The sequence below is a fragment of the Porites lutea genome, unplaced genomic scaffold (assembly GCF_958299795.1).
Source record: "Porites lutea unplaced genomic scaffold, jaPorLute2.1 SCAFFOLD_151, whole genome shotgun sequence".
Classification (NCBI taxonomy): Eukaryota; Metazoa; Cnidaria; class Anthozoa; order Scleractinia; family Poritidae; genus Porites; species Porites lutea.
In genome coordinates this window covers 1-14,597 of record NW_027332330.1, presented here as the reverse complement: position 1 = coordinate 14,597, position 14,597 = coordinate 1, and the positions used below count along the sequence as shown (strand labels likewise).

General features: G+C 37.8%; 1 protein-coding gene across 1 annotated transcript; it reads right to left on the bottom strand.

Moving 5' to 3' along the window:
• Positions 1-502: 502 nt before the first annotated feature.
• Positions 503-11,473, bottom strand: LOC140925482 (uncharacterized). Its single transcript, XM_073375428.1, has 8 exons — positions 11,449-11,473; positions 10,449-10,509; positions 4,343-4,379; positions 3,097-3,384; positions 2,624-2,905; positions 2,000-2,287; positions 1,209-1,496; positions 503-891 (listed from the first exon to the last, which is right to left on the bottom strand). The coding sequence occupies exons 2-8, from the start codon at positions 10,503-10,505 to the stop codon at positions 503-505; spliced, it is 1,629 nt and encodes a 542-aa protein (XP_073231529.1). The 5' UTR covers positions 10,506-10,509; positions 11,449-11,473.
• Positions 11,474-14,597: the final 3,124 nt, after the last annotated feature.

The window sequence follows — 14,597 nt, the reverse complement described above, 5'->3', positions numbered from 1 at the left end:
AAGCTTTTTATAAAAAAGTGGCCTGCACGGAAACGCAATGCATTCAGCTTTTCGACAATAAGTTATCAATTCCTCCTTTGCTAAGAAAAATCTGAGCGTGGCGTCCGGTCATCGCAAAGGCAAAGCGTTCTATTCCCGGTCAAGCCTGAATTTTCAGGTTCTTTTGCAACCGCTTAGGTTGTTCATTCTATCGCCAAAATCCTGTTAACTCTCTTATAACCGCTAGATCCGTTTGAACCCGCATAGAAGACGTCCTCGGATCTCTTACCCCAACCCCCACTTTCCTTAGCCTTCGCAGTTAAATCCACTGGTTCCCGCCCTTCGGAAACTTCTGCGCCGACCATGTAATTTCAAATATGCATTTAAATTTTGAGAGTTGGTGCTCTTAAGGGTTTAAAGCGAGTTTACGAAAATGGTTCCTGAGTTAACTTTTCTGTCACTTATCTGATGGTGAATCCAGTCATTGGCGTAAAGCCAGGTTTTGTACGAAGGAAAATTATTTTCAAGATGCTTGGCAACTATTATCATTTTGCACTGGCTGATGTCTCTCATCTAAATAAATGACGGGCGTGTATCCAAACGCTACCTTACCTTTGATCACATAAACTTGATTACCCCACGGTCCGCCTTCGCCGTCATCCTTACAAGATGTAGATTTTCCATACTTGTCAAACGTCTTCGCCGCTGTAGCACTGGCTGCACACCAGCCGCCATGTTGAACAGCAAACATGCTGTAACCTGCTCTTATAGCCGCTGCAGCACACTTTGCAATGGGATTCGTTCGAGTCCAATATGTTCCATCCAAAAGGAAACTCTTTCCTTCCAAGGGTTGAATTGCTCGACTTGGCCTGTCCCGGAAGCATCCAATGGATTCATATCCTGAATACAAAACTAAACACAGGATAAAACATCCGTGTATAAGAATGGACTTACGTTTTTAAAGTTACGAGTTCCGTCACTTTTAACTGATGGGGAACCAGGCTATCTTTATATTTATTTATCATAGTTGTCGTGCCTTGTTACCTTAAGATCTGCTCCATTACGATATGTTACACCATAGTTACCTTCAGAATTAAATAACTGTGACAAAAAGCTGGTTGCGTAAAAAACGAAAACATGTCCAATATTCTTTGCAGCTGTTAGCATGAAATGGCTCATGTTCCATCATCAAATTCAGATTGGAGGCGTGTCTCGAAACACAGTCTTACCATTGATCACATAGACTTGATTACCCCATGGTCCACCTTCGCCGTCATCCTTACAAGTTGTAGACTTTCCATACGTGTTAAACGTCTGTGGCGCTATTGCACTGGCCGCACACCAGCCGCCATGTTGAACTGCAAACATGCCGTAACCCGCTCTCATTGCAGCTGCGGCACACTTTTCCACAGGGTTTTTTCGACTCACATAAGATCCATCCAAAACAGGGTCCTTTCCTTCTAAGGGGTGGATTGCACGATGTGCGGTGTCCTTGTAGCATCCAATGGATTCATATCCTTAATAAGCAAAGATCGTTTAAAAGCCTCTTGAGCTATGAAAACTAAAGACTTTTCTAAAAATTATCTGGGAACATTTGAAGGCTGTCGTAAAGGGTATGGCCAAGCATACGTTGAATTCTATGGCAACCGAAATTTGACAGCCATTTTTTTCAACATTTGCACTTTTCCTATAAAAAGGATTTCTTTTTAAATTTACTTGCTGAATTTTAGTGTTATATAGGGGTTTCTTTCTTTCTCAAATATGTATTTGATCCTTATTAACTAATTCCAGGGAACGCAGGAGAGAGTCCAGAAAAAAAAAAGAGAAAAACTGGAGTACCCAAGAAAAGCCTTCCGGGGCATGGGAGAGAACCGACAAGAAACTCAACCCACAACCCTCCGAATTTACGATGAAATTTCGTCTGATGCTTCAAAAAGAAGAAAAAAGACACGATGGTTAGCTACTGGTGGCATGTGATGTCTAATAATGCGGGTGTACATCGAAACACTAGCTGTCTCACCTCTGATTACATAAACGTCATTGGCCCATGGTCCACCCTCGCCATCAGATCCACAAGCTGTAGATTTTCCATACTTGTCAAAGGTCTTTGGTGCTGTAGCACTGGCAGCACACCAGCCACTATGTTGAACTGCGAACATGCTGTAACCTGCTCTTATTGCAGCCACTGCGCACTTCTCAATGGGGTTTTTTCGAGTCCAATATGCCCCATCCAAAATAGAATCCTTTCCTTCCAAGGGTAAAATTGCTCGGTTTCCGGTGTCCTTGTAGCATCCAATGGATCCATATCCTAAAAGGAGATATAAACGGAAACAGAATAAAACTTTCGAATACTGGGAGCTGGTGCTCATGGAAGGGTAAAATAGGGTGAATTTAAGAATTGACTAGCGAGATTCTTTACTTTTATTTGATAGTGAGTCATGTCATCTTTTAGTTTATGGTTATTTTCCATAGTATCAAGCGTCAGGTCTACATCATAGTTACCTCTTCTGCTTTACAATGGGAAAAGTAAGTTGCTCAAAAAAAAAAAAAGTTTACTGGACGACTGGCAACTGATAGCATACAATGGCTTGTGTCTCTTCTAAGTGACTGATCATGAGGGACCTGAATCGAAACAACGTCTTACCGTTGATGACATAAACTTGATTAGCCCATGGTCCCCCCTCACCATCTGATCCACAAGCTGTAGATTTTCCATACTTGTCAAAGGTCTTTGGTGCTGTAGCACTGGCCGCACACCAGCCGCTATGTTGAACTGCAAACATGCTGTAACCCGCTCTCATTGCAGCCACGGCACACTTTGCAATTGGATTCTTTCGAGTCCAATATGCCCCATCCAAAATAGAATCCTTTCCTTCCAGTGGTTGAATTGCTCGACTCGGTTTGTCCAGGTAGCATCCAATGGATGCTAAAATTTTATTTAAAATATAACATTACTGCTCATACATTTTAAGAGAGGATATGAGAATTGCTTTCTAAGTTTTTTCGATTAAGTTTCGTTGTCGTTGACAACGTTTTGGCGACAATGAACCAAGTCATTTTGAAAGTGGCATACAATATTCAGGTCTTCTTTATCACAAGGAAGATACTTTAGTTTACCTTTGATGACATAAACCTGATTAGCCCATGGCCCTCCCTCGCCATCAGATCCACAAGCTGTAGATTTTCCATACTTGTCAAAGGTCTTTGGTGCTGTAGCACTGGCCGCACACCAGCCACCATGTTGAACTGCAAACATGCCATAACCTGCTCTTCTTGCAGCCTGGGCACACTTTGCGATGGGGTTCGTCCGAGTCCAATATGCTCCATCCAAAATAGAATCCTTTCCTTCCAAGGGCTCGATTGCTCGGTTTGATGTGTCCCTGTAACATCCAATAGTTTCATACCCTAAGCATGTAAATAAAAGTAATGTTCTTGTCAAATCGGCGTTTTATCTCTTTAAGGTTATTCGAGAGGTAATTAATGTGACTAGAGAGGAACCATATTATTTCACTCATTTACTTTTTCATTTTCATAGCCTGGTATGCACCATGTTCATCAAACGGCATGTTATTGCTGTTGTTGTTTTCATAATGTTTAATAACAAATCCGGTAGTCATGGGGCTCCAAATATTTCTCCTGGTCGATTATGGTGTTTGTGTTTTTTGTGCGAACGAGCTCCATCAAAACTCAAATGTTTCTTCCTACGAAGAATATATCCCGCGAACATTGACTGTTTTTAACCGTTCGTTCTTTCTTTGCCGTTCGTAAACAGTAGTTAAAACAATATATCTACTACGTCAACCAATCAGAGCTTCTGACCAGATTCCGAGCAGACCTTATTGACGTCAACAGTATGGATATTTCTGCCGCTGAGGCGAAACGCCCTTAGCGCCGAGGAGCGAGGGGAGACGACTGTTCTCGCAGGCTACCTTGTATATAAAACGGTAAAGACAACGTACAAGTCTAAACAACAACAAAAAAACATCACCATCAACAGCTAACCAAAGGCCCATTGTTTTGAATTAATCCTTGACAGATCCAATATTTCTGGAGTGTCTGCTAGCATTTTTTGATCACCAAAAGTATCGTAAGAATATTTCACGTTATGATATGCATGGCAACAATTCTCAAGGCTGAAGGAAGGCTCATCTTGCTTAGGAAGCTTTTCTTTGATGGAACGATAGAACAGTAATTAACACCAAGCTTCACAGACTCAAGAGATATTTCTGGTTTGCAGCTAACGTCACGGTTACACACTTGGTTAACAAAAACAGGAAGTGTGCCCCTTCGCTAATGACTCAATATTTCTTCATGCTTAGAAAAAAAAGTAGCAAGTATACTTTAAGCAAAGTTCTTGACATACCGAAATTCTCGCTGTCAACTGTAACGACTGCAATATATATTCTTGCCTGTAACATGGCGGTGTGTGGACAAGCTCCACGTGTCTCCGAGTAATGTCTCGCTTTTAACCACTTTTCTTCGGTTATAAGCGGTAAAACTCTCACAATGGATGAGATTCAAAGCAAGTATTTGATCAGTAACTTCAAAGAAAGAGCAAACAAGCAAAAAGCCGTGAAGTTTGAAGAAATTGATTTAGACATCTACAAACCATCGTCTAAGTGTGCAGCCTTTGTGACATCGGAGGAACGAATTCTTCATTGGATCAGAACGTTCCAATTCCGTTATTATGAAACACTCAAGGACAATAACAGTTACTACATTGAATGGATCGACCATGAAAACTTTGACTCGTCAAACTTCCAGGAGATCGAGATAAAGATTTACAAAATCGACTTCGAACACACAGCAGAGCTACCCGACTTGTCACAACACCGAAATGACACCATCAGTGATTCGCACCGTTCTCTATTGATCACAATACATCTCTACTTAACTACGGGAGTAATTATGTTCCAAGGTTATGCTTTCAAAGTCTGGGCGGATCAAGAATTCCCTATTTTAAAGAATTTGACAGAAATCGCCATATCAAATCCCCTTTTGCAACACGATCCCGATACAAAGGAACAAAATCCTCACGTGTCTCACGCTAAAGATGTCGAAATACCAGAGGATAAAGCCCTTCTGCAAAACCTAGCGGCTGCAGTCAACACACTACCAAGCAAAAAAGGCAAAACAATGTCCAAAAAGTCTAATCCAATGGCCGCAAATCAGGACACATATCCTGAAATTACAACCGCTCCAGACCCCGTGTTTACAACACCTTTAATAAACCGGAAACGAAGAAATTCTTTAGATTCAATGAGAAGTTTGTCCTCAAGAAAAAGTGCAACGGTATCTGAATTGAAAGCAGTCGTCAGTAACCTCGAAGTACAAATTACCGAAATTAACTCTGTCCTGAAATCGCAGTCTCTAGAGACTCTTGTTGAAAATAAAATATCTCAACTAATGGATAAAATTACACAGGTCGAAAAATCCTCAAAAGTACAAATCCAATCCTTATCTTCACGTATTACAGATTTAGAAGATGAAAACCAGACTCTCAAATCAGAAAACGCTAAGCTCAAAAGCGAAATTCAAAACGTCAAAGGAAAACTGAAATCCTTTGAGCAATCCTACAATGAGAAATTACACAACTCCATCGCTGACATGATGACAGAACATGGTTTGGGAAAGAAAGATAAAGATAATAATAAAGGAGACAAACGTTCCGATCAAGAAAAAGAACAACAGTTAACTTTCCCTGATGATGTCATAATTTCCAACACCTTTGCTGCCCTTCAAGAAACCTCTTCCAATCAGAGCACCAGCGATTCGCCGCCTTCCCCAAATGTGTCTGTCAATGACCATTCCCAGATTTCTTCTGATGATAACAATACAACCCCCTCTGAGGAAAACCCACCTGAGGGCGCTATCAATGATGATGTTGTTATCCTAATTGATTCAAATGGAAAATATATCGACACTGCTAGGTTCATTCCTGACAAAAAAACACGGCAAATGTTTTGTCCAACACTCTCTTCAGTAACAAAAACACTTACTGAATCCTTTCTTGGTCGGCCAAGTCATCTTATCATACATGTTGGAACAAACGATATCGAACGATCTTCACTCGACTCCTGTCTTACTCAATTCGAGACCATGGTTGAAATCGCCTCCCAAAAGTACCCGTCTTCTAAAGTGCTAATCTCCTCCCTTCTCAAGCGTCGAGATGCAACGGATCAACGCAGATCTGACTTAAATTCCAAACTTGGCACGGTTTGCGCTCCATACCCAAATGTTCATCTCGTGAACAACGAAAATATTCCAGAAGACTACCTGCACGATAATAAACATCTCAAAAGGCGCAAAATCGGTGCATTGGTAACCAACCTGAAAGATGTCATATTCAACAGATTAAGACTTCCAAGAAAAAGCATTGGATCAACAGACAAACTGATTCCCCCACTTATGCGATCCCCTCTTACGACCTTTCAGAATTCTCGTGGCCTAGGACCTCTCATGACCAATGCAAATCGTCTTCCCCACCAAGTCAACTACCCGTCACTTCCACCTATTCACCAATCCACTGCTCAATCAGTAATACCACAATCAGTTCCACAACCACAACCAGTAACACAATCAGTACCACAACCGTCTTATGCTGAAATGGCGAGGATGCCCCCTCCAGAAACAACCACCCAAGCTGGAATGAAACCCCAATCAATAAATATTAACACTGTTATGGAACTCTTGAGACTTTATGAATCTACACGTCATCAATGATACCCTATATCCTTTTCCTACTTTGATTTTCATCCATTACTTTATCTTACTTCATTTGAGTTGTTTTTTACTGCTATTCCTTAGTTGAGTGGTAGTTATAGAATATGTCCTCTCTTAGATCTAGCGTTTTATCTATAACTAGTTGGAATGTGAATGGTTTATCCGAAAATTTCTTTATGGGTAACAAATTATCAAATAGTGATTTTTTACATTTTTTCAATCATTGTGATATAATTGTATTGACTGAAACTTGGAGGTCAGATGAAATTTCTTTGCCGGGTTATGAATTTTTCACAAACCCCAGTAAAAAACATCATCGAAAGAAAAATGGCAGATCTTCAGGTGGAATTGCTCTTGGTTTTAGAACTACCTTCAAGAAAGGCATCCAATTAATCTCATATCATACTAATTTTTTGTGGTGCAAAATTGATAAAAACTATTTTGCTATAGATCAGGATATATTTTTATGTGCCATTTACGTGCCCCCTCGGGACTCGCCCTATTTTAACCCTGACATTTTTGATGATCTCGAAAACCACATTGCTTATTATAGTGCAGAAGGCTTTATTATGTTGACAGGTGATTTCAATGCTAGAACAGGCTCTGCTCTAGATTTCGTTGACATTGATCAAAATAATCATATACCCGGCGATAACCTCTTTCCTAAGCGCAACCTAAGAAAAAGGAGAAATTACGACACCCATATAAATGAACACGGTAAATCACTACTAGACATTTGCAAGTCATGTGACTTACGAATCGTAAATGGGAGGACGACAGGAGACTCCTTTGGTAACATTACTTATCATTCTCCAAAAGGAATCAGCACCGTAGACTACTTCGTTGTTAGTCATGAAATATTAAGCTTGACGGAAAATTTTATTGTTAAAGAACCAACAATTTTCTCGGATCACTCTCAACTTATCTGTTGGCTGAATATTTCCCCATCAATTTCCCCTCAAACAAATACTCCTCCGCAAGCAAAAGCATTTGATCTTCCTAAACAATTCATCTGGAATGAAACTTCAAGAGAACACTTTCTTAATATCTTAAAACAAGATAAATTCCTCTCACGATTAAATCTATTTGAAAATACTAATTTTGCCATGGACAGTGAAGGCATTGATTCTGCTACGGAACATTTTACAAACATTTTAAATGATATATGCGCCTGTTCTCTCAGATTAGCTTGTACACAAAAGAAACCAAAAAAGCATAAATTATGGTTTGATAAGGACTGTGCCCTTTTAAGGAAAAATTTAAGGGGACTATCTAACAAGAAACATAAAAAACCTTATGATGAAAGTCTCAGACACGACTATCACAGCATGCGTAAAAACTTTAAGAAATTGGTTAAACACAAAAAAGCAAAATTACTAGATTCTCAAGTTGAGGACCTCATACAAAACAAAGACAGTCAGAAATTCTGGACTTACCTCAAATCTTTAAAAGAAAAACAACGCTCCCCCTCTAACAAAAACGATATTCCAGCTGACAGTCTATTTAGCCATTTTAAACGCTTACATTCGGTTTCAGACCCCCCTTCTTTTTATACAGATCCTGTTTCCTTAAAGGAAGACATTTCCAGTTTAGAAGAAACGAAAAACATTCACAACTACTTAGATAGCCCTATTTCAATTAATGAAATAGAAACTACGGTCAAATCACTTAAGTCAAGGAAAGCTCCGGGACCTGACAAAATTCGTAATGAAATGTTGAAAGCCAGCGTACAATTCTTGAAAACCGCACTCCAAAAATTATTTAACCTTATACTCCAAAGTGGTTTTTACCCTAGCTCTTGGTGCGAAGGAATAATAACCCCTATTTATAAATCTGGAAACAAGCAAGACCCGGGAAATTATAGAGGTATATGTATAAATAGTTGTCTCGGAAAGCTTTTCACCTCAGTACTTAATACCAGACTGAAAAATTTTGTAATCGATCAAGACATATTGCATGAAGCTCAAATAGGTTTTTTACCGAATCATCGTACAACTGATCACATATTTACCTTAAGAACACTAATCGATAAATACGTCAATCAAACTACAAAAGGAAAATTATATACCTGCTTTATTGACTTCAAAAAGGCTTTTGATTCGGTTTGGCATGATGGCTTATTCTATAAACTCCTTCGGTACAACATTGGGGGAAAATTTTATGATTTAATAAAGCACCTTTATTCAAAAACTAAATGCTCCATAAAGTTTTCCGATTGTCAACGAACGGAATTCTTTAACTATTGCAAAGGGGTTAGACAAGGTTGTATCCTTTCTCCTATGCTTTTCAACCTATATCTAAATGAAATCCCTTTTTTACTTGACCGACAAGACACAGACCCTATTATTTTACCAAATGGAACTCATCTGAACTGTTTATTTTATGCAGATGATCTTGTTCTAATTTCCCATTCAGCCGAAGGACTTCAAAAAGCGCTTTCTGTGCTCGCTGAATATTGTAACAAATGGTTGCTATCTGTTAATTCAAAGAAAACTAAAGTTCTGATTTTTCAAAAGAAATGTAGAAAATCAGTCCTTAACAAATATTGTTTTAAGATAAACAATGACAAAATAGAAATTGTTAACAATTATACATACCTCGGTATCAATTTAGCTACAAATGGGAACTTCAATGTGTGTAAAATAAACTTAAAAGAAAAAACACGACGATCGTTTTTTGCGATACGACGCTACCTTGATTTCTTGAAACTACCAATTGACATAACCAATAAACTCATCAATTCGCTTTTCCTCCCCATTCTTTTATATGGATCTGAAATCTGGGGCATATATACTAAAGATGATTTTAACGCCTGGGAAAAAGACATAATTGAAAAAACGCATATATATTTTTGCAAACAGTCCTTAGGCGTAAATAAACAATGTCCAAACGTCGCTGCTAGAAATGAACTAGGTAGATTACCGCTGAAATTAACTATAGATACCTCAATTATTAAATTTTGGATTCATTTACAAAATATGCCAGATAAAAACATAGCAAAACAATGTCTACAACTCTCCCAGGAAATGGCCGATAACAACCAGCCAGGTTTGATGCAGAAAATAAAAACTATATGTAGCAAGTACAACGCAACCGCCATAACATTGAATGAAAACAACGAAAAAGTCTTCACCTCTTACATCAAGCAAAACATCAATAATGCTCTAACTGAGCATCAACTTACCCTCCTTAAAACAAATAGAAAATTGAATTTTTATACTACCTTTAAGAACGATAATAAAAAAGCAGAATTCTTAAATATGATTAAAAATCCACTTCACAAAACCTCACTCAATAAATTTCGACTAGGAAATCATCGATTACATATTGAAACAGGCAGACACACAGTACCTAAAACTCCCGAAAATTTAAGAATATGTTATCTATGTCAGACGAATGAAGTTGAAAATGAACTTCATTTTCTATTCTTCTGCAAACTTTATGACAATTTACGTTTAAAATTCTTCAGTGAAATATCTGATAGATATACACTTTTCAAGGACTTAGATGTGACTTCAAAACTTTTATTTCTCTTTAATAGTATAGATCCCTCTGTTTGTAGATCAATTGCTGCTTTTGTTTTTGAATGTATGCGTTACAGACATGATATGTTATTTCAGAAAAGAATATAATCTTTTTATTTTGCCATATATTTATAAATGATATATTTGTACTTTATTCATAAGTATTAGATAGGTAATGCCATGTATAGATATGGAAATACCTTAATAAATTGTTGTTGTTTACAGGAAGAACGCGATCGGCAGCATTTTTTGTGCAGCGTTATGCATTGCTACTTTCATCTCTCTGAAAAAGAGAACATAAAACTTTAACCACGTTTAACAGAAAGGTATTCTTTTTTGGCCAGCGATATATATGTGATGGTGAATTTTAAGCCTGTTGAATACATGAGAAGGATATTTTTCATTTAGCGACACAGGCGGTTCGGAACCTTTAATAGTCGCGCTCCCGCCATTCGTTTGTAGCTCAGTGGCAAACAATCCGGGGTAGTGACCGGATGGTCATAGGTTCGACTCCTGTGGGAGAACATGAATTTTTTCTTCGATGCCGCTGTGTGAAAAAAGGGAAGTAACCTTTCGTTTTTGACTGAACACTGTGCACACCGGCGACTCGAAAAAACTCCAATTACTCCCGGTAAGAGTCGGACCTACGATCCCGGACAAAACTACTTGAGAAAGGTTTCCCCATCATGTCCAATTTCCTACGCAACAAAACTATTTCCAAAACGACGCCTTCGGAAAGGAAAACCCCTTCCCCCAATTCAATGTTGCTTCCCACAAACGCCCAGGGATCAGGCTTTCTTTTGAATACACAACAACATTGCTTTCAGGGGAAGGAGTAGAGGGAAGAACTGGTACAGCTACGATGTTTAGAAAAATGCTGTGCAAGTATACAATTTTCTCAACAGTTTTGTCCAAGATTGTAGAACGTTCTGGTTACTAGCCTTCATGAACCTATTTTAATGGTCTTAATTAGCTCCCACTATTCTCTTGCAGCGCAGTGGTAGAGCATCTGGAGTAGAAACCATAAGTTAATTCATAGGCTCGACTGGAGACAATTGTGTCACAGAATGAAACAACATCTCAATATTATGTTTTCACCATGCAGGCTCAAAACTCACCATCACATCTCTATCATTGCGATGGGTTAATTGTAGATCACTTTCAACACAATTTTGTAGTTAGAATATAACAGTAAAAGAGAGAGCAAATGACAATACTTTACCTCACAAAGGCACTCGGACTTATCTTCAAATTAAATGTGTTCCTGAATGGCAATGATATACTGAGCGATGTCTTCGTCTATGGGCGGCTTTTTATTTCAGTATAGTGGGCTTGGTGTGGCAAAACAAAGACAAAAGATATCAGCGCGTGTTAGTTATAAGTTGCACAGTGGCTTACTTCAATATCTAAAATATTGATAATGGCCATGTTAAAATCTTAGAAGAACATAGGAGGCATAAAAGATTTCGTGAACTGTTATATGAAGAAGAACAAGGACAAGACATAAAATCATGGCTCCAAACTGGAAAAAAAGCACTTCATTCAGTTAAGTTATTGTGAGATACTGGTCTCAATAACTCCTGATTACCTGCAAAGAAAACATTTCTGTAAGTGGCTATCAACTTTTGAAGTGAGAGAGAGATCTTCATTTGACTTGACAGTGCCATTAAGCAATATATCAATGTTCCAGTTCTGTGCACTTCTTAGCATTCAAAGTTCTCATCATGATATTAACAAAAAAGCCTTTGGTCTGTCCCGATCTAGATCTGTTGTTAATTGTAACAATTGCACCAGACTCTAGTTTTGACATGAACTCCTCATTTTTTATTTTCTGTTGTTGTTGTTAGTGAAAGTCAACGGTGCGGCCTTACAATTTAAAAAGATACCGCAGATCTTTTATCTATAATTTCCGATAGATCCTTAAAGTAATGACCGAGTAATTCTTGGGATGTTCTTTTATCTAAGATTGCAGTTTAAATGCTTTCTCTGCGAAAACGTTGTTTATTCAAATAGTGGAAACTCGTCGTTCTTCTGGTCTTTATCTCTTACGTACAGGAATAATCAAATACTACAGAGTGCAGGAAAACTCAATCGGCATTAAAATGTCCAAAGATGGTATTGTTATTCTCAGGTTCGATTTTGCACTAACTTTACAATTATTAGGACCCTTGACTCAGTGTGTAAAATTTCGCAATTTAAGAATACCAAGGCTTTGATAGGCCTTGTTTATGTTTGTCTTGTCGACAGTCATTTTGTCATCGATTACAAGGTATCGACCGCGTTTTGCTGGTCTTCATCAGGAGATGACGCCAATATCGTTGTGCAGGACTATCAGTAACACCTGTAGCGGTACAGACTGTAGTTGATGATTCGTGCATTTCTTTACTTATGTCGCGTGCATCTCAGTTGCATCTGGAAAATCTACTTTTGACCCATTTACAACGATAATGACTCCATCTTGATTTATTTCGTGGATCAACAGTCATTAAGAAGGCCAGTATGCTTAAAATTGATATTGCCCTAGGACAAATCCTGAACACGCAACTAAATACTCTTACAACTAGTAATAGTTGACACTATAGCTGCCTCCGCTCTGCATATTGTCGGTCAATAGCATTCTTGCTCGTTGTGTAGCTCTTTGAAATATACCGATTCATAAGGAAGATTTTCACACATATTCCATATAATAGGTGATATAAATACAGGAAAAGCACGGTTCCATGCACAGTTTCAGGTCGATTTACGCAGTTTTGATCAAAACATTCTCAGTTTTGAGAATAGTTTATTCTAAACAATAAGATTTGATTTAATTAATTAGAAGTTGAATTCTTCGCTATTTTTCTATCACTTTTTACATTCAGTTCCTTTTATTTGCCTTCTGGGCGAAATCCCTGCGGGGGCAATTACTTTAGAATTGAGGAAAATAAAAAAAAAAAAAGAAAGAAAGAATTGGGTAAGAGCTGCACCAAAGCCAGTTGCTGGGACGTGAAAACATGAACATTTCTTTCAACATATCAATATAATATCCACTGGTATTGTTCAACGCTTAAACTGAAAAACGATACTGAATATATTTGATCCATAACTTCCGAGAGGTTTTTAAAGTACTAACGAAATGATACTTGGTCTGTGATGCATTTGGCATCGCAGTACCATTGCACGTGTGTCGTAGTTGCCTTTTAGAGAGAATGTAACGCTTTGTGAGCAGCCATGACTGTAAGGTCGGTTTCGGGACCAAAATCAATTGCCTTTACAAGTAAAGCTGTATCAGAAGGACCAAGAGGAAGGACAAAACTGTAATTTGGGTCTCCCTAAATTTTCGGTCAGACGTGGAAGTTAGGACGCGTCTAACCAATCAACTAAATCAGACAAAAATGAAATTTTAATAAATTTTCTTCCGAAAAGGCTAAATATACATTCTCATACAAATTTTTTAACTGGTTTTAGAAAATGAAATATACATTATCAAGATATGTCAACGGTTGAATACTTAAAAGAACTTTAATGAAAGGAACGTTTAGTCAGGATTAGTCACGATACGTTGCATTAATTATAATTATTATAATGAATATTGAGCATAAGAACTGGTCAATAAAAGCCAACAAAAAACGTCTGTCTACAGAAAAATTGCGCTAAACTTTCTTTAAACGACTTTAATTGACTCTTCGAATACTATATGATTTTTCTGAGCATGAAAAATGGCCTGAAAAAAAATAAGACTTTCTTTACGCAACTGCATAAGCCATGTGTCTTTAACTGCGATGATCTTCTTTACGTTTATTTCTAATCTTTAAATTCGTACGTTGAAAATGATATGAGAATTGCGGAAATAAAAATTTTTAATGAAGATGTATTCGTCCCGACTGTAATAATAATTTAAGAAATTACAAATGAATACGAAAAAAAAACATATTGGGACTTAAACGAGATTCAAATCATGCAATCGCTTAGCGCAGCAGTGCTTTACCAACCATAAGACCCCCATGATACATAATATGTGTGCAAGCCAATATGTTGAAACTGCTCTATTTTGTTTCTGTAGGTCGCTTGTAGTTTTATGTCAGATTTATAGTGTGATTTGAAGACAACCTCTAAGTTGGAAATTACCAAGCAAAGCCTTAGTGTACATCCTGAACACGCAAATAAATACTGTTACTAAAACAGAAAAAAAATGCTAAGTCGTGCAACACGGGGCACTTAATATATAGCATTATCTATCAAGTGCGTTAAGGATAGAAGAACTACCCTAGCATGTCAAAAACCTCATCACAGGCATATTCCTAAATCGGGGAAAATAAAATTAAAGATTTAATAGTGAATGAAGAAAGGTAAATTGGATACCTAAATAAAAGATATTATTACTAAATAACG

Excerpts from the sequence above, each read along its gene's own strand:
- LOC140925482 (XM_073375428.1), bottom strand. The coding sequence starts at position 10,505 with ATGAAAGTAGCAATGCATAACGCTGCACAAAAAATGCTGCCGATCGCG. Across the intron at positions 2,288-2,623 it reads TCAAGTTTATGTCATCAACG|GATATGGATCCATTGGATGC; the intron begins GTAAGACGTTGT and ends ATCTCCTTTTAG. Across the intron at positions 892-1,208 it reads TCAAGTCTATGTGATCAATG|TTTTGTATTCAGGATATGAA; the intron begins GTAAGACTGTGT and ends TCCTGTGTTTAG.